The following is a 21,139-nucleotide window of genomic DNA, read 5'->3' on the forward strand; positions in this document are numbered from 1 at the left end:
TTTTTTTTTGCAGTTTTTGGTAGGGGCTGGGTTTGAACCTGCTACTTCTGGCATATGGGACCAGCGCCCTACCCCTTTGAGCCACAGGCGCCACCCTACTTGATCTGTTTTTAAAGTGCAGAAGGTCTTAGAGGGTTGCGTCCCACGAGTGACAAAGGATATGGGAGAGGGAGACGGGATACAAAAGCCACGTGGGCTGGAATACAGGACAGTGGAAGATAGTAAACAGCCAGAATAACAGGTAACCCTTCAGCTAAATAACACAGGACACCATATAAGAGCAACTCACTTATGAAATATGAGTATTGTTTTAGGAAATATAAAGGGAAATTAACCATGGCATTATCTTCCTGTTCTCAGAGAATTTGAGACCTACATTACAAACTGATCTGGGTTCACCTAAAAATGTCACCAGGTATATACTTTTCTCTCAAAATGAACAAAATCAAACCATTTAATATTCTCTGTCTAAACTTCTCTTCTTTCAGACTCCTAGTTAGGATTCAGAAGAGAGAAGATGTACATGACTTCATTTCTATGCTGTTTTTGCAAAGGGCTTATATATATGTACAGGTTCTCAAATATTCATATAAACACAAACAAGCCCACAAACGTGTCCATTTTAGTTGCTTGATAAATGTTTACTAATTTCTCACAGTTGTGTGTACAGAACAGACCAGCGCTAGGCTAAGTTCCACTCCAATTTCAAAGTCATTCTGACTACTGAAGTTCACAGCCCTGCTCCCATTATTTTTTCCATGTAGGCTAAGAATCGACACTCTCCCGTTCATCTGTGTTGCCCAAATGGTCCTTGAATTGATATCTACTCATCACCCACTGCCAGATGATTATATTGAAAAAGAGAGAAAACAAATAGTAATAATCGTAGTTGTAATAATTATAAAATAGTGGTAGTCACAATGGTAACGTTAATTCTAGCTAAATTTTGGGGGTAGCATTTTTGATATACCTTGCACATGTACTAACCTCTTTAAGATAATATCTAAATCCTTTTTATAGATAATATTTAAACCTTATGTGGTGTACTTTTTTTTTTTGAGACAGAATCTCACGATGTTGCCCTCTGTAGAGCACTGTGGCGTCACAGCTCACAGCAACTTCAAACTCTTGAGCTTAAGCGATTCTCTTGCCTCAGCTATTTTTTTGTTGCAGTTGTCATTGTTGTTTTAGCTGGCCCAGGCCGGATTCGAACCCACCAGCCTCAGTGTATGTGGCCAGTGCCTTACCCACTGAGCTACGGGCGCCACCCAATTTTAAAGCCTCTTTAATGCAAGGAAACTAAGGTTCAAAGGCAGTGAATAATCTGTCATACATTGACTGTATATGAATGTGTTTCTGGCCCCTGCTTATCTGTTTTTACAACAATAAATCCACACTGTGTTAATTACTGTCGTTTTTTAAGTCTCGATATCTAGTAGTTTAAGTTTTTCCAGCTTTGGTTTTTGGGTATTTTTTTTGGGGGGGGGCTATTCTTATCTCTGCATTTCTACATAAATTCACACACACACAATCCCTAGTGCACTCCTGAGATTACTTATGGGATGACGTTGGATCTACAGATAAATTTAGGGTTACAATATTGAATCTCTTAATTTGCATAACTCCTCATGTTTTTCAATCATTTTAAATTTCTCAACATTTTGTAGTTTTCTGTATAGCAGTCTTGCACATATTTTGATAAATTTATTCCTACATATTTAGTATTTCTGAATTTACTGTAAATTGTATAGGTTAAAATTTTTATTTTCTCATTTTTTGGTGTTGGAATATAAGCATACAACTAATTTTTATGTACTGATTTTGTAATCTGAGACTTTGCTAAATTTATTATTACTATTATACTAATATGACTGCTGATTCTTTTGGATTTTCTAGGCATACAATCAGGTTGTCTGCAAAAAAGATAATTTTTTTTCTTCCTTTTCAATCTCACGTTTCTTTTTTCTTTTCCTTTTTTCTTCCTCCCCTCCCACTGAATTAGCTAGAGTTTTCATACAGGGTTAAATAAAAATGGTGATAGTAGGCCTTGTAATATTCCCTAATTCATGGAAAACTCATTCAATATGTTACCATTAAGTATGATATTCGCTATAGAATTGTTGCAGATAGACTTGCCTTACTACTTCTTTGAAAAGACACATGGTCTGGCTCCGCGCCCATAGGACAGAGGTTAGGGCACCAGCCACATGCCTTGGGGCTCCTGGGTTTTAACCTGGCCCAGGCCTGCTAAACAACAATGACAACAATAACAAAAAAAATAGCCAGGCATTGTGGCAGGACCTGTAGTCCCAGCTACTGGGAGGCTGAGGCAAGAGAATCGGTTAGCCCAAGAGTTTGAGGTTGCTGTGAGCTGTGATGCCACAGCTCTCTATGGAGGGTGATATAGTAAGACTCTGTCTCTCAAAAAAAAAAAAAAAGACACATGATTTGTCTTTTATTTGTAGCTGATGAAAAAAATGTATCTCCTTATCTTTGGTTTTTAGTAGTTTTACTAGGTGTGAGCTTTTTTTTCTCTTTTCTTGGAGACAGTCTGGGTAGAGTATTGTGACACCACAGTTCACAGCAACTTCAAACTGTTTGGCTTAAGAGATCCTCTTGCCTCAGCCTCCAAGTAAGCTGGGACTACAGGTGCCTGCCACAACACCTGGCTATTTTTAGTGGACATGGGGTCTCGCTCTTGCTCAGGTTGGTCTTGACCTCCTGAGCTTAACAATCCATCCGCCTCAGCCTCCCAGAGTGTTAGGATTACAGGCGTGAGCCACTGCACCCAGCATTTTTAGGAGATTCTTGGTGATAAAGCCATTGTTCTTAAAATGATTACTTTTCCAAGTGACCAAAAACATCTGTACCATTTTATTTGGTTTTTCTTTCATTTTAAAGCTAAGAAAAAACAGCAAAGGAGAAATTATTGGCTCCATGAATGAACATTTACTCTCTGATAGATCTTTCCATTTACATAACGCAAATTAACATTAAGTCCTTGGCAACGTGTATAATGTTAAATTTTTAATAATCGTGGTTACCAGTTCCAGCTCCAGACAACTCTACAATGTGGACTATGTCCTTTTCTCGGAAGGAGAAGCTGAGACAAAAAGTGGGTTAAAAACATTGCCAAAAGTTCCAGCATATGAGGTAGGGTTGGAATTGAAACTGAATAGCCCACGTGTGGCGCTCTCAGCTTGAAACTATGTTCTAATGAACAAAGAACTTGGTGGAATCATTGTCCTTAGCCAGCCGGGAACTACAAATTACATGATTTGGCGGGGGGGGGGGGGGGGGGGAATTCACCACAAATTGTACCTTAGTAGAGTTCTCCTGGACTTCCTCGTTCATGACATTTAAAGATCTTTTCTTTTTCTTTTTTTTTTTTTTTGCAGTTTTGGCCGGTGCTGGGTTTGAACCTGCCACCTCCGGGGTATGGAGTCAGCACCCTACTGCTTTGAGCCACAGGCGCTGCCCCGACATTTAAAGATCTTTCACAGTTGCTTGTGGAGCAGGTCAGCTCCACTCTCCCCCTTTCCTTTTGTTAAAAGTGAACTAAGAGGGGCCCTCTGAGTCTCAGTGCTGCAACTTGGCCTCAGACTCAGCTCAAATGAAAGAAAAAGGACATGCTGTGGGGAACTTTCCTTACGGCAAGAAGAGATGTATAAAGACCTCTAAAATCCCAGGGGTTTTTAACCTCTAACTGTACGGTCGGCAATACAGTCATTTTAATTTAAACAAGATTTAAAGTCAAAGGCAAAGCACATGTGGTGAAAGCCAACTCTAGATAAAGACAGGAAGATGGGATCAGGTGGGAAGTTCAGAACACTTCTTGGAGGAACAGTTATGCCCAGTGAAGAACCACAGCCCTGACACATGGAGGCCAGGAAAATGGTCCCTTTGAACTTGGTGGTCTAAATAGCAGAAGCTCCTGGGGCCCTAGGAGGCAGTCAGGTCTCCTGTGGACAGAAGGGAGCATGGTATAGTATACGTCTCATTTCTGTATTTCTGACCTGGCTTTGTTGTTGTTGTTGCTATGATATTATTGTTACCGGCAAAAAGGCTGGGCTTCCAAACATCTAATTAGGAGCTTCTAATTAGCCTCAAGACACTAGCTTTCAGTCTTGTCTCTCTCATCTGACTCCTGTGGTTATGTTTCCAAAGGCACTGAACTTGATAGAACAGATTGAAGCTACTCTTCTGGTTGTTTTTTTGTTTGTTTAGACAGAGTCTCACTTTATGGCCCTCGGTAGAGTGCCATGGCATCACACAGCTCACAGCAACCTCCAACTCCTGGGCTTAAGGATTCTCTTGCTTCAGCCTCTGGAGTCGCTGGGACTACCGGCGCCCACCACAACGCCCAGCTATTTTTTTGTTGCAGTTCGGCAGTATCTGTTGTTATTTCCCCTTTATCATTTCTGATTAAATTTATTAGAGATCTTACTTTTCTGTTTCTGGTTGGGCTAGCCAATGGTTTATCAATTTTATTAATCTTTCCAAATAACTTTTTGTTTTGTTGATCTTCTGAATGATTATTTTGTTTTCAATTTTATTTAATTATGCTCTAATTTTGGTTATTTCTTTTATTCTGCTAGGTTTAGAGTTGGATTGTTCTTCCTTTTCCAGTTGCTTGAGTTGGTCCATTAGATTGCTAACTTGCTCTCTTTCTGTTTTCTTGATGAAGGCTTCTAATGTTATATATACTACTTTTGTAGTATCCCACAGGCTTTGATAGTTTGTGTCTTCATTATCATTTTGTTCCAGAAATCTGATGATTTCCTTCTTAATCTCATCTTTGACCCAGTTATCATTCTGCATAAAGTTATTTGGTTTCCATGACTTTATTTAATAGAGTATGAAGCTTTCGGGCGGCGCCTGTGGCTCAGTCGGTAAGGTGCTGGCCCCATATACCGAGGGTGGCGGGTTCAAACCCGGCCCTGGCCAAACTGCAACCAAAAAATAGCCGGGCGTTGTGGCGGGCACCTGTAGTCCCAGCTACTCGGGAGGCTGAGGCAAGAGAATCGCTTAAGCCCAGGAGTTGGAGGTTGCTGTGAGCTGTGTGAGGCTACGGCACTCTACCGAGGGCCATAAAGTGAGACTCTGTCTCTATAAAAAAAAAAAAAGAGTATGAAGCTTTCTGTTGTTGTTGAGTTCAACTTTTATTCCATGATGGTCCAAGAAAATACAAGCAATAATTTCTATTCTTTTAAATTTGTTGAGGTGAGACTTGTGTCCCAAGATATGATCAATTTTGGAGGATGATCAATGAGCTGCTGAGAATAATTTGCATTCAGTTTTCTTAGGATGAAATGTTCTGTATATGTCTGTTAAGTCCATTTGTTCTAGGGTCAAGTTTCAGTCCATTATTTCTTTGTTTAGTTTCTTCTTGGAGGATCTATCCACAACTGCCAAAGTGGTGTTAAAATCTCCAAGTATTGGCTCCTGTAGCTTAGTGGCTAGGGCATTGGCCACATACACCAGAGCTGGTGGGTTGGAATCCAGCCCAGGGCTGCCAAACAACAATGACAACTACAACCAAAAAATGGCTGGGCATTGTGGTGGGTGTCTGTAGTCCCAGCTACTTGGGAGGCTGAGGCAAGAGAATCACTTAAACCCAAGAGTTTGAGGTTGCTGTGAGCTATGATGTCACAGCACTCTACCCAGGGTGACATAGTGAGACTGTCTGGAAAAAAAAATCTCCAACTATTATGGTGCAGGAAGATATCATATTGTTCACATCAGTTAGGGTTTGTTTTTTATAAATCAAAGAGAATTCAGGTAGGGCACATAAATGTAAATTATTAAAATCTCTTCATGTTGAGTACTTCCCTTGACAGATATGTAGTGTCGGTCCTTGTCTTTCCTTACATTTGTTGGTTTAAATCCAATTGTATCTGCAAATAATATTGTAACCCCTGCTTTTTCTGACTTCCGTTTGTCTGGATTACTGTTTTCCATCCCTTCACACTGAATCTTGCTTTATCCATTAAGATAAAGTGTATCTCTTGGAGGCAACAGATACCTGGCCTGAGTTTCATATCCAGTCAGCTAACCTGTGCCTCTTTAGATGAGAGTTTAAGCCATTCGCATTAATTGAGAGAACTGATAGGTATAGTAGCGTTTTGGTCATCTTGTTCTTCAGAGGTCCAGTACATATTTTTAACCTTTTCACCACTGTGGGGACTAGTTTTGTGCTTTAAATTCTGGGTGAGTTTACTTTGGTGGTGGGCCATCCCGCTGGTCATTATGAAGAATAGGTCTGAGTACTTCCTGGAGAGTTGGTTTAGTTATAGCAAATTTCCTAAACATATGGATATGCCTCAGTTTCCTTAACTTTATAATGGGGGTGATAACAGGGCCTACTTTGCTGAGCTTTTGCTAGGATTAAATGAGCTATGACCTATAAAGCACCTAGAATAATGTAAGCACTTAGGTAAGTGTTACCTTTATCATCACATGTCCCCCTATTTACAACGCTCATGAGAGTGTTCCCCGAATGCCCTCCCTGGGCTCTACTCCTGCTCAGGCCCTTGCTCTTCATGGACACTCAACACCAGTGTCTCAGTCTGGGTCCTACCCATCTTTCATGGTCCAGCTCACATCCTCTCCATCCCACATACCCTTTCCCGCTCCCGTTCCATCCCTCTGAAAGTCCTCTGAACACGTCTCATGCTCTTTATGTCACAGTTACTGTGACCCAACCTTCCATGAGAGGGAAAATAAAAGTGCTTTGCATATTGTAAAGTGCCACACAAATGTGATTATACCAACGACAGTGGTGTAATCTTATCTCCAGCCCAGCACCATGGTGACGTGAGGGCAGGGGTGGCATCTATTACCTGTGCTTCTCCCACAGTGCTTTCTATGCTAAAATTAGTAAGCAAAATTTTTCAATAGATGAGTAGGTGATTGATACCACAGGGCAAGGTAGGTTATCAGATGGGTTTGCTACAGTGAGGTCACCATGAGAATGGGAAACATGATGCAAATATGTGGATGGAAGGGAGAGTATTTTCAGACCATGGGTAGGTTTTCAGGAAGTCATTGTGGAAAGCTCTGAGAAGCCAATGGGCAGGCAAGTCGGGAAGCTATTCAGCATCTCTCAAGGTTTTCTCTGGACCTTCCTCTTATCTTAAATCAGAGAACTGGTCTCAGCTAGTGATTTTCAACCCATGTGCATGTGAAAGGATCTTAGGTGTGCAGAGAAAAATTTTAAGAGCATTAATTAAAGTATTTTTGAAAGAAGTTCAAAGCACACTAAGTATATTCCTTTCTTTTTTTCTTTTTGAAACATAGTCTCAAGCTGTCGCCCTGGGTAGAGTGCCATGGCATCACAGCTCATAGCAACCTCCAGCTCTTTGGCTTAAGCAATTCTCTTGCCTCAGACTCCCAAAGTAGATGGGACTACAGGCGCCTACCACAACACCCGGCTAGGGTGTTCTTTTCTTTACTCTTTTCTGGATCAACATATTTAAGTGTGCCATGGAAGTTTAACTGTAGGTTCAAGTGTGCCATGAGATAAAAAAGGTTGAAAAACATTGTTCTAGGCTTTGCTTCCCACCTTTTATTCCCAACTTTCTCTCTGTCGTCTACTTGTGTCAGTCTCAGTTCTTAGCTGCAAGCAACAGAAACTGACTTGGTTTCACTCGACCAAAAGAAAATGTCCCACTGGCATAGTGGGAACTCACAGAACCAAAGCAGCTAGAGTGCAGGCTTAGAAAACACGAGTTAGGAGAGCTTGGGAGGCCTGGGGACAAGGGACCACAGCAGCTGCTACACCGAAGAAAGGACCAGTTACAGCTACTCTTGGAGTTGTGTGCCTTATGTCTTTGACTCACCTGCCAAGAAAGGGGCCTAGGAGATAAAGTCTAACTAGCCAGCCTGGATGGGGAGGCGAACTGGAGGACCTGGTTCTTTTGGCTTATGTCACAGGAAGCAGGCTCTATGTCCTATCAGAGCACATAGCCAGGCAAAATAAAAGTGCTTTGCGGTCGGGTGTGGTGGCTCACACCTGTAGTCCCAGCGCTGTGGGAGGCCAAGGCGGGTGGATTGCCTGAGCTCAGAGGTTCAAGACCCATATGAGCAGCAGTGAGCCAGAGTAAGACCCCGTCTCTACTAACAACATCAAAAACAGCCAGCACCGCCAGAGGAAGAAGAAAATCAACAAAAAAGGACTACTTCAAACAAAGAAGAATGAAGCACACTGAAATTAAAAATTAAAAAAAATTTTAAAAGTGCTTTGCATATTGTTAAGGTGATTCCCTGAAAAGGGATTGGGGTGCCACTTAAAAGGGGGACTGGATGGTGATATCTAAATGACCAAAAATGACAACCACACCATACTTTTGGACCTGTGTCTTGATTCTCCTTTCCAGTCCAGCCCGTTTGCATAGCCCTCTGCTGTTTTGAGCGTCCTCCCCAGGAGGCCACCTTTCCTTCTTGGTAGCATGTGCTGCTGCCTGAGAGCAAAGGATGCCACACCCCACCGTCCTGAATGCCCAGGGCCAGGCCTGGTGCTCTATGCCCATGAGTTATTTGGAGAAGTTGTGGAGATCAGAGGGTACATGATGGGCCTGTGACCTGGAGCTCCAGGCATTGGAAGTCCAAAGCACAGACAGAAGTAGGGAAGGGGAAAGCAGAGCAAGCTAAGTTAGCCCTGCAGTCATGCAACTCCGTGCCTCACCCTAAAGGCACTCAGTGCTAAGGCGAGCAGCCAGGCTTCGAGAAGAGCGTCGCCATTTCAATATCTGTTTTCTTGAGGGACTGTCTGCAGCCTGGGGTCAACATGAAAGGGATGGAGAAAAGCAAGGGACAGTTTGCTCAGGAGAAGTGTTTCTGGGAAACTTCACCTCATTCACAAAAAGTGACACAAGACAGGGACAGTCCTCTTTCTGGCCCTGTTCTTTGCTGGCTGTGTAATGACACTTGGGACCGTGGCAGTTCTTATGTCTACAAGCGACCAGCAGGAGGACCAGGGCTCAATCCCTGAGGATGTGGAGGAGAAGGAACTCAGACTGGATCCGCAGGATGTTGCTGGGCCACTTCCCTGACCTTGCAACTTGGAAAGTCCTCCAGACTTTCTAGAACACCAGGCAATGTATTGCATTACTGTTGAAGACACTACAAGTTGTACTTTCTGTTACAAATGAAACCACGCTACCTGATATAGCCTTCCAGCCAAGATTCTAAGCACTGGGCACATAATAAGACCCATTGACATCGTCTAACCTTGGTGTGAGAGCTTACAGAGGGAAATTCTCCCCATCCAAAAAAGGAGGGCAGTATGCAGCTGCACAGAGAATGCGTGCCTCAGGCCAGCCCTCCTGCTCCTCATCCTTTGTCTTTTTTGGACAAGCATTATGTAATTTGGGACCATAGATATTGGGTAATTACTATGGCAATGATTAGGGATTCACTTCAGGAATAAGGCAATATAATTACGGTCCCATTTCAGCTTGTTTCCATGACAACAGGAGCAATTGCCATTGATCAGCAGTTTTCTTCCTAAACAGATTCGTGAGTCTCATTCAAATGAAATGTGAAAGAGCAATTAAATATCCTCATCAAACAAACTAGGGTTGCTGGAAAAGACTGGAATCAGATTATAATTTGTGTGACATCTGAGAGGCTCATTCCAGACTCTGGTATTCTAAGAAAATATATGGTACCAAATTACCCATTAATTACAATAGAAACAGGATATGTCGTACAAGTTCAAGGAAGAGGAGGACAAGTTTGGAATCTTAAAATATAAACTCTTAGAAGTGGAAGTCAGAGGGTCATGTACTCCAGGCCCTAGGCTCAGTCCTGTGTCTCCATCACAGAGGAGGAGCAACCTCCTTACCTGCCCGAAAGCTCTGTAGGGACCCCCCATACTATCCATCCATTCCTCCATTTCCCCACGTGGAGAAAGGTCTTTTCATAAAACTCTCTAGCTGTCATCTGAATCAATTTGCTCTGGAAAAAGAACGCTAGTCATCAACATTCCTTTTATCTCAATAATAATGTCACCCTGCATTTGTAAAGTGTTCATTGCAGATAGTGTAATGCCACATGCATATTTTTGTTTGCCCTTCTAATAACCCCGGGAGACAGCATATCCACAACACATGAAGGGGCTGGCTTGGTTAAGGTCATACAAACAGCTCATGAGTGAAAACACCTGGTGTGACAAAGAGGTCAAGGTCAGCTCCTGACCTGCCGCCTTCCCCACTCAGTGTACCTCTAAGATGTGCTCTCACTGACACATCAACCTTCTCTTCCCCTAGACTTATTCAACTCTGCTCTATTAATCAATTCTCTTCCTTAGTCCATAAATTTCATTCATGGGGTTTTGTACCTTGTTTCTATTCCCTGTACAACTTCAGTACATCCCAGGTACCTAAGGACTGGGGATAAATGATCAGGTAAAATAGGTTTGTTTCTGAGAAGCAGCAAAGCCAGGCAACTTAAGGCACACACTGGTAACCAGGGAGCCTCAGCTTCACTGCAATTTTACAGTGACAATTTGTGTCATGACATCAACCATGTAATCTCCCTTTTCCGTAAGTCACAGAAACGGAGATACTCTTTACCATGGTGGGAAACTGGAGGACAAATTAGATGAACATGGACTTGTACAGTGGGAAGAGTCAGTCTGGTAAAAAGAGCACTATTTATGCATCCATGAAATGAACAATTACTGAATGCTTGCGAGGTGGCACAGGGCCACGGGCTAGGAACATGAGTGGAGAGCCATAGGGCTTCCCTGTGAGAGGGAAAGGAAGTTGGAGAACAATGTCAGGGGCAGGGCTGGAAGGGATCAGAGAAAGCTTGCTCCCCTGAGAAAGGTCCATTTATGCAGAAAACTCAAGCACTGGGTGGCGCCTGTGGCTCAAGGAGTAGGGCGCCAGCCCCGTATACTGGGGGTGGCAGGTTTAAGCCCAGCCCTGGCCAAAACTGCTAAAAAAAAAAACCTCAAGGACAAAAGGAGTTAATAGGTGAAGGGCATGGGGGATGGCTGCTCCAGACCAAAGGACTGCCCCGTGCAAAATCAGCAGGCCGGGGCTCCAGTCACATATCTAACACCAGCAGCACTGTCAAGTCTTGGAGCCTCAGTTTCCCCATCTATAAAGTGAAGGGGCGGGTTGAGGGCTAAAAATTACTCTAAACCTTTGATTTTACATTTCCACCAGCGATGTATAAGGATTCCAATTTCTACATATCCTCCCTCTCACGGTTTGAATATTCTTCCCCTCTAAATATCGTGTTGAAAGTTGAAAGTGTTGAAGGTGTCACAGGGGGTGGATCTCTCATGCGACACAAGAGTTTTTTATTTTGTTTTGTTTTCCTATTCTGGATTCAAGCCTCTTATTAGACACACGATCTGCAAATGTTTTCTTCCATTCGGAGGATTTTTTTTTTTTAAACTTTCTTGATGGTATAATTTGTAGCATGATTTTTTTTTTTCTTTTTGAGACACAGTCTCGCTATATCACCCTGGCTAGAGTGCAGTGGTGTCATCACAGCTCACTGCAACTTCTAACTCCTGGGCTCAACCGATCCTCCTGCTGCAACCTCCCAATCTGCTGGAAACAGAGGGGCCCGTCACCACTGGCTAATTCTTTTTTTTAATAGAGATGGAGTCTGGCTTTGTTTTTCAGGCTGGTCTTGAACTCCTGGCCTGAAGTGATCCTCCCTGCTCCACCTCCCAAAGTGGTGAGATTACAGGCACGGGCCACCGCACCTGCCATAAAAAATTTAATTTTGTCACTCGTGCTTTTTGGTATCTAAGAAACCACTACCTAATTAAAGTCACAGAAATGTAATCCTTTGGGGTTTTTTTAAAGAGTTTTATGATTTTATTTCTTATGTTTAGGTCTGTGATCCATTTTCAATTAATTTTTGTGTATGGTATAAGGAAGGGGTATTATTTTTTACATGTGTCTATCCCATAGTTCCAGCACCATTTATTAAGAAATCAATCCGTTACCCACTGATCTATGTAATTTATTCTCATACTAGTACCACAGTTTAGATTACTGTAGCTTTGTAATGGGAGTGTGAGTCCTCCAACTCTGTTTTTCTTTTTCAAGATTCTTTTGGCTACACTGGGTCCCTTGCATTTCAGGAATAACTTACTTGCCAATTGTTTTTTTTTTTTTTTTTTTTGAGACAGAGTCTCACTCTGTTGCCCTGAGTAGAAAGTGCTATGGCATCATGGCTCACAGCAACCTCAAACTTTTGGGCTCAAGAAATTCTCTTGCCTTAGCCTCCTGAGTATCTGGAACTATAGGCGCCAGCCACAATGCCCGGCTAGTTTTTCTATTTTTAGTAGAGACAGGGTCTCACTCTTGCTCAGGCTGGTCTTGGACTCCTGAGCTCAGGTGATCTGCCCATCTTGGCCTCCCAGAGTGCTAGGACCATAGACGTGAGCCACTGTGCCTGGCTTATTGGCTAATTTCTGAAGGAAAAAAGACAGCTGGAATTTTGATAGGGATTGCATTGAATCTGTAGGTCACTTTGAAAATTATTGCCATCTTAACAATATTATATTTTCTGGCTTGGTGCCTATACATCAAGCGGCTAAGGCACCAGCCACATACACCAGAGCTGGAGGGTTCAAATCCAGCCTGGGTCTGCGAAACAACAGTAACAACTACAACCAAAAAGTAGCCAGGCATTGTGGCAAGCGCCTATAGTCCCAGCTACTTGGGAGGCTGAGGGAAGAGAATCGCTTAAGGCCAGGAGTTGGAAGATGCTGTGAGCTGTGACGCCACGGCACTCTACCCAGGGCAACGGCTTAAGTCTCTGTCTCAAAAAAAAAAAAAAAACAATACTATGTTTTCTAATGTTGGATGTCTTTCCAACTGTGTAGATCCATAATTTCTTTCAATGATAATTTATCATGTTTAGCATACAAGTTTTGTATTTCTTTGGTTAAATTTATTCCTAAGTATTTTATTGTTTTTGTTGCTACTGTAAACGGAACTGTCCTCTTGAATTCATTTTCAGATCCTTCATTGCTAGTGTACAGAAATACATTTGGAATAACAAAGACTTTAGTCTCAGCCAAGCATGATGGCTCCTATCTATAATCCTAGCACTTTGGGAAACCAAGGTGGAAGGATTGCTTGGGATCAGGAATTCGAGACCAACCTGATCAATACAATGAGACCCCATCTCTACAAAAAATTTTTTAAAAAATTAGCCAGGCATGATGGTGCATGCATGTAATCCTAGCTAGTCAGGAGGCTGAGGCAGGGCAGGAAGACTTCATGAGCCCAGGAATTTGAGGTTGTAGTGAGCTAAGATGATACCACAGTACTCTAGCCTGGGAAATAGAGCAAGACCCTGTCTTAAAAACTCCCCTGAACTTGGCTTGGCGCCTGTGGCTCAAGCGGCTAAGGCGCCACATACACCTGAGCTGGCAGGTTCGAATCCAGGCTGGGCCTGCCAAACAACAATGATGGCTGCAACCAAAAAATAAATAAGTAAATAAAAAGCCGGGCGTTGTGGTGAGCGCCTGTAGTCCCAGCTACTTGGGAGGTGGAGGCAGGAGAATCGCTTGAACCCAGTTGGAGGTTGCTGTGAGCTATAATGCCACAGCACTCTACCTAGGGCGACAGCTTGAGGCTTTGTCTCAAAAAAAAAAAAAAAAACTCCCCCGAACTTCAATCTTTTATCCTGCAACCTTGCTCAACCTTGTTTATTTTATTTTTATTTATTTATTTTTCGTAGAGACAGTCTCACTTTATCACCCTCAGAAAAGTGCCGTGGCATCACAGCTCACAGCAACCTCCAACTCCTGGGCTTAAGCGATTCTCTTGCCTCAGCCTCCCAAGTAGCTGGGACTACAGGCGCCCGCCACAATGCCCGGCTATTTTTTTGTTGCAGTTTGGCAGAGGCCAGGTTCGAACCCGCCACCCTCGGTATATGGGGCCGGCGCCCTACTCACTGAACCACAGGCACTGCCCTCAACCTTGTTTATTTATGTGTCTATGTATATTCATTAGGACTTTCAATATCAGATCATGGCAACTGCAGAGTTTTACGTCTTCCTTTCCAAGCTTAATGCCTCTCAGTTTTTTCTTTTCTTTCTTTTTTTTTTCAGTTTCTGGCCAGGGCCGGGTTTGAACCTGCCACCTCTGGCATGTGGGGCTAGCGCCCTACCCACTGAGCCACAGACGCCGCCCATTTTTTTCTTTTCTAATTGTCCCAGACATAACCTACAATGCAATTAGCAACATGTAATGCCAGTGCCTATACAGTAAAGTGATGAATGGAAGGGATGAGAGAAGACATCCTTGCTTCCTTCCTGATCTTAAAGGGAACACTCTCATTCTTTCACCATCAACTATGACATTAGCTGTGGATTTTTCTGATGCCCTTTATCAAGGTGAAGGAGTTTCCCACTATTCCTAGTTTTGAGTGGTTTTTCTTTTTAAATCATGAATAGGTGTTGGATCTTGTCAAACGGTTTTTCTCCATCTGTTGCGATAATCACGTGGTTTGTCCTTTATTCTATTAATATGGCATATTATACCAATTTATTTTTGGTATAATAAAATATATTAACAAAATATTGTTAAACCAATCTCACACTTCTGGGATAGATTCCACTTGGTCATGGCATATATATTGCTGGATTCAGTTTGTTAGTTTTGTTGAAGATTTTTGTGTCTATAGTCATAAGGGATATTGGTCTGTGGAGTTTTTTCTTATGATTTTTTTGCCTAGTTTTAAGAAAAGGATAATACTGGCCTCACAGAATTGGAAATTTCCCTTCTGTTCCAAGTGCCACATTCACCCTCGCATGAAAGTTTCTGCTCCTGCCATTAGCTGACAGGTTCATGCCTTGCCTCTCAGGTACTTCAAGTCCGGCCCATTGTTTGAAGCAAGCTCAAGGCCTCCTCATTCCTGAACCCTTTCCTGACTGTGCTAGTCCCAGATGAGCTCATTTCGTGTCTCACCCTGCTTACAGCTGGCACTTAATATAATGTGCAGTAGATGTGCATGACGTAATAAATACCAGGTAGTTAGCAGAAACTGGAAGCAGGAAAGTGGAGTCCCAGTTAAGTAGCAGAGCCTCACTCGGGCAGCTACAGGTAGGGAGACAGCTGACCTGGTGACCCAGACACCATATGACATCTCAGGGCCAAGCGACTAACTCCTCTGTGAGTCTGCAGCCTCCCTGAGAGGCCGAATGCTGGGCAACTTCTCATCTTAGGCCATTCTCTAGCCTTAAGTTTTCTCATCTTTGAGCTGGAATAATAAGGTCAATTTTAAAGACCTTTAAATATTACATGACTTGCCCTATGCAAAACACAGCATGGTTAAGTTCCATTAGTGGTAGCATTATGGCACTCCGTTCTGTGTTCTCAGTAAAAACAGGGTCTGTGGTCCAAGGAATCTTGAAAATGCTCCATAATACCTCCCCCTTCTTAGAAATTCACAGGACACACTAGCATAGCAAAAAATTTGTCAAGTCCCACATAAAGACTCCTATTTATTTTTGCCCAGAATTTCCCAAATCTATTTTCCAAAATAACTGTCTCCCCCTTTTTAAATGTAACACCTGTTTAACACACTTTTGGAGATAATATTACAGTGTGTCCCAAAGGTTGTCATATACATATATGGTCTGACAATTCAGTTCATGAACTCACCCTAGAAAAAGTGCTACATAACTCACTGCTGAATATCACAATGGTCACCGTCAAAGTACTTCCCTTAGGAGGTGATAATCCAATGCCATTGCCTAGTCCACCGTTCAAAGTAATTTTGGAACTCTTTTTCTGGAATGACCATGAGAGCTGTCATCGTATTACCCTTGATGTCCTGAATGTCATCAAAATGTCTTCCTTTCAATATTTCTTTTACCTTTGGGTGAAAAAAAAAGTCACTGTGTATCAGATCAGGTGGATTGGGAGAGTGCTCCAATAGAGTTATTTGTTTGCTTGCTAAAACCTCCCTCATAGTGCTGGGTGAGCCACAAGAACCATGAGTTGTTGGCAAAAAGTTTACGTGGTTTTTGTCCAACTTTTTCACGCAGTCTTTTCAGCACTTCCAAATAGTAAACTTGGTTAAGTGTTTGCCCAGTTGTTACAAATTCATAATGAACAATCCTTCTGATATCAAAAAAAGGTTAGCAACGTCTTTTGACTCTTGACTGGACTGACAGAACATTTTTGGTGGTGGAGAATTGGCTGATTTCCATTGTGCACTTTGATAATCCGTTTCAGGGTTATGTTGGTACACCCATGTTTCATCACCAGAGATAACAGGGCCTAAAAGATCATCTTTTCTTCAACTCTCCTTTGCTTTTATTCACCAGGAAGATCCTTTTTGCACACACCTTTCTCATGCTGAGATTGTCAGTTAAGATTTTCCTCCCTGTTTCTCTGCCAACGTTTACTTGGTCTGCTGTGCCTTTCACAGTTAGCTGATGATTTTGATGCACAATTCGACGAATTTCTGTAATATTTTCATCAGTTCTGCTCATTGCTGACTGCTCTGACTTCTCTTCATCAAAGACACTTTCTCTCCCCTCACACAAACATTGAACCCATTTGTACACTGCTGTTTTCTTCATGGCATTATCCCCATAAACTTGGACTAACATGTTCCTCATTTTATCTCCACTCTTGCCAAGTTTAAAAAGCAATTTAATGTTCCTTGTTCTAATTCAAGCTCTGATGTTCTCCCAACAGCACACAAAAACAGGCAACAATAATAACGACTTGGCAAGACACATGTTGACATGAACACAGCCGTGAGACACTGATGTACGGAGGTTATGAAACCTTACCGAGTTGTCTGTACAGGGCTGCCAACATAAGCACATGTCGCAAGTTCATGAACTTAATTGTCACTGTACATAGGAAAAATGGGAAATGGTAGCTAAATATGTCTTTATTTATAAAATATCAATTACAAAATTTTATAAAATATTTATAAAATATTTGTCTATGTGTTAATATATAAACATAAGAAGAATAAAATATCATACAAGTTTGTTAATTTTTCCTATGTATGACGGCCTTCGGGGTACCCTATCATGTTTAATTAAGAAAAGAAGTCACGGCGGCACCTGTGGCTCAACGGAGTAGAGCGCCGGCCCCATAAGCCAGAGGTAGTGGGTTCAAACCCAGCCCTGGCCAAAAACTGCAAAAAAAAAAAAAAAAAAGAAAAGAAGTCACATTCAATTGTTAAAAACTTACCATCTTTCAGCTTTGCTTTTCCCAAGGAATGTATGATTTAAAAGCAGCAGCCTAGGAGAGATAAAGGCTTCTAACATAGAGAAAGAATGGAATGCTTTAAAAGCCCAGAGGAAATGGAAAATTTCAGGTAGAGGACCAGATCAATAAGGAGCTATTCTTGGCCATGCAAATATTCCTAGAATTATAGATTCTTTGACAGCTTGTTGAAGTTTAGCCCCTTTAAAGCTAAAGTTCTCACCCAGTGCAGAAATCCCACCTTCAATAGTCCGGCAGATACACGGCCAGTCTCCCATTTTTAGTAATTAGGGAATTTCCCCTTGGGCTGAAATCTGCTTCTTTTGAACTTCTAGCCAAGATCATGTTAATGGAATTTTGAGTTTTGTGTTTTAGTGTATACAGGCTCTGGGCAGCGCCTGTGTCTCAGTGGGTAGGGCACCGGCCCCATATACCAAGGGTGGCGGGTTCGAACTCTGCCCCCACCAAACTGCAACAAAAAAAAGCTGGGCATTGTGGGTGGGCACCTGTGGTCCCAGCCACTCAGGAGGCTGAGGCAAGAGAATGGCATAAGCCCAGGAGTTGGAGATTGCTGTGAGCTGTGATGTCACAGCACTTTACCAAGGGCAACAAAATGAGACTCTGTCTCTTAAAAAAAAAAATGTATATGCAGGCATATGCAGGCTCGGTGCCCATAGAACAGTGGTTATGGTGCCAGCCACATACACTGAGGCTGGCAGGTTCAAACCTGACCCAGACCAGGTAACCAACATGACAACTGCAACAAAAAATAGCCGGGCATTGTGGTGGGCACCTGTAGTCCCAGCTACTTGGGAGGTTGAGGCAAGAGAACCGCTTGAACCCGAGTTTGATGTTACTGTGAGCTGTGATGCCATAGCACTCTATGGGTGGGCAACAAAGTGAGACTCTGTCTCAATTTTTATTTAAAAATAAATAAACAAAATGTGTATACATTACATTTCTTTGGAACCCTCTGTACATCAGTACCCACATTTCAGCAGTTGGGTTAGCGCTAGCTGTGATCACCTTTTGGTTAAATTCAATACTTTTTTTTCCCTTTGAGACAGAGTCTCACTCTACCACCCTGGGTAGAGTGCTGTGGCATCACTGTAGCTCACAGCAACCTCAGACTCTTGGGCTCAAGTGATCCGCCTGCCTCAGCCTCCTGAGTAGCTGAGACTACAGGCACCCACCATAATACCCGGCTAGTTTTCCTATTTCTAGTAGAAACGGGGTCTTGCTCTTGCTCAGCTGGTCTCAACTCCTGAGCTCTAGCGATCCACCCACCTGGGCCTTCCACAGTGGAGGATTACAGGTGTGAGTCAATGCAAAGTGACTGGCCAAATTCAAAGCTTTTATTAATCCTACAGGGTAGAAAATACTGGCCTGCAAATAAGAGTCAGTATTAGGACTGACAAATGCTGTTGGTGAACAAGGGCAAGGTTAATGTGCACTGATTTTCTGAGGGTTTTATAATAGGGGAACAATAGTGTCTATTAGAATTTACTAACACACAGACAGAGGATGTTTTTGCCTTTGTCCCTGAAACATAGTAAGAATGTCGCAGATAAAAATCATACCTTCTATTCCTTCAATTTAACATACACGGTGCCAGGCCTTCATAGGACACATTTTTTTGTTGTTTGAGCAGCTAACAAGAGGCTAGATAAAACCTAGTCCCTGACTTCGTGGAACTCACAGTCAAGCAAGAAAGGCAGACAAGAAAATCAGTAATTTCCATAGAAAGTGACACGTTCCTTGCTGGAACCAGGCACACGACACCAGGGGAACACAAGAGCAAATCAATCGGATTGGGATGTCCAAAAAGGCTTCTCAGCAGAGCTGATTTCTAGTATCAGTTTAACCATCTCTGACTCTGACTTCAATTCCCAGAGCTCAGGTGAGAACCAGGGCAGTTAGACTTGGGGCTCTGTGAGAGGGGACAGAAGGGAGGAGAGTGGGAGGAGGAGTATGGAGGGAAAAGGGAAAGAAAACCGGGCAGGAGCCAAACACTCCAACACAGACGGGCTCCAGATGCAGAGGGGTGTGAAGAGTGACCCCTGTGCCCAAGCTGGGTCCTCGTGAAGCAACAGCACATGGGAAGGCGGTTTTGTTTAATCTGAGGGATCCTGGTGAGCTGAGCCCGCGAGGTGCTGCCTTCTACCCCAGGCGACAGCAGAGACACACGTGCCCAATCCCTGTGCACGCCAGGAGACCAGGCCTCCTACCCCAAGCTACGGCAGCAACACACGTGCCCAATCCCTGTGCACGCCAGGAGACCAGGCCTCCTACCCCAAGCTACGGCAGCGACACACGTGCCCAATCCCTGTGCACGCCAGGAGACCAGGCTTCCTACCCCAAGCGATGGCAGCGACACACGTGCCCAATCCCTGTGCACTCCAGGAGACCAGACCTCCTACCCTAAGCGACGGCAGCCACACGTGTGCCCAATCCCCACGCACGCCAGGAGACCAGGGCAGACTGTTCCTGCCTCTCCAAGGCGACTTCTCCACCTGCGCACCTCCCTCCTTTGGGGGCCCATTCCTCCCCTGGGACTCCCCCAAAGATGTGAAAACCCAGCCTGCATTGTTACCTTAGATCCTCCTCCAGCATCTCCTCATCCGAAGAGCAGGTCCCATTGCTGACCCTCAGGGGACAGGAACTCTTCTTCCCCCCTGACTCCTCCCGGGGCAGCGACGTGTCTTTCTCTTTCCTTTTGCCAAACAACTTCTTGAAAGGCTGGAATTTGCCTCCCTTCTTCTTGTCTGTGGATTACAAGACACACACACGCTGCAGTCTGAGCCTAGGAGCAAATTACAGCTGAGTGCTGCTGCCGGGGAGCCGGGGCAAAGGGCAGCGCCGCCCGCAGGAGCGGCCAAGGCCTGGGTCGGGCAGGTCAGGGCCGCCCAGGTGGAGCCTGTGAGCAGCGCTGAGGCACCAGCCAGGACTCCTCTGTCCCCAGGGGTCCCAAGAAACATCTGGGAGAACAGGAAGAGGCTCCAAGCTCTACTGCTGCTGGCACAGCACCCCTTTCGCACATGCTACTCGGAGGTGGCGTCTGCTTTCTTGAACAAAGCAGATGGCCAATGCCCTTCCCTGTGGAAGAAGCTGAGAAAAACATAAGTCAGACAGGTGTTTAAAACAAGTTTATATAGGCCGGGCGTGGTGGCTCACGCCTGTCATCCTAGCACTCTGGGAGGCGGAGGCGGGTGGATTGCTTGGAGACCAGCCTGAGCAAAAGTGACACCACTCCATTCCTACCTTGGAAAAGTGTAAATCGCCCTCTCCCAGGCGAAGCATCTGCTCAGATCTTTCTCTTTTCTTTAAGAAGCTTAAAGAGCCACTTATTCGGCGGTTTGACCAAATTCTAAAAATACCAAACATGATTATCATGACCCCTGCCTGGGTCCACAGATCTAGCTTTTAAACTAAGCAGAGAACTGCGTATTATGTTAGAATTTATTAATTGGGCTGGGGGAGGGGGATGATCACTGCCCCAGAGTCAAGGTGGCTTTGGCGATGCTCACTGGAGCTCTGAATGGTGGTGGCAGCCACTGTATGAAGTACTTGTTGCATTGGTCCTTTTGTTGTGGGGGGAGACGCAAAGTAAATGGAATCTGGAAGGAACTGAATCCAAACACAGGGATTTAAAAAAAAAAAAAAAGGACCACCTTGGAGAGTAAGCCAGGTTGTGGAAGCCTTGACTCTGAGAACTGACGGGGCTTCACACATGGAACAACCTTCGGGTGATCCATTTCTGAAGCCAGGCGGCTGAGGACCGCTTGTAAAACAAGCGCCTGCCCCTCCGTGCTGAACATTTATGGGCACAAGTACACACGCGCCATCCTGGAAGACGTGACAAAGTCCACCGTCAACAGGTACACTCCTCCTGAATCACGTGGAATTCTGCTCCAGGAATG

The 21,139-nt window shown here is 43.8% G+C and overlaps 1 protein-coding gene across 4 annotated transcripts in view; it reads right to left on the minus strand.

Moving 5' to 3' along the window:
* The window catches only part of CRACD (capping protein inhibiting regulator of actin dynamics), a 238,238-nt gene that overhangs the window by 32,634 nt on the left and 184,465 nt on the right, over window positions 1-21,139 (minus strand). For all 4 annotated transcript variants that reach the window (XM_053606052.1, XM_053606055.1, XM_053606051.1 and 1 more), the window contains one exon: window positions 19,813-19,984. In XM_053606052.1, coding sequence (XP_053462027.1) covers window positions 19,813-19,832 — 20 coding nt within the window. In that variant the 5' untranslated portion in view covers window positions 19,833-19,984. The remainder of the gene's footprint in view (window positions 1-19,812; window positions 19,985-21,139) is intronic.

Source organism: Nycticebus coucang, chromosome 10 (genome assembly GCF_027406575.1).
Source record: "Nycticebus coucang isolate mNycCou1 chromosome 10, mNycCou1.pri, whole genome shotgun sequence".
In the NCBI taxonomy this organism is placed as follows: domain Eukaryota; kingdom Metazoa; phylum Chordata; class Mammalia; order Primates; family Lorisidae; genus Nycticebus; species Nycticebus coucang.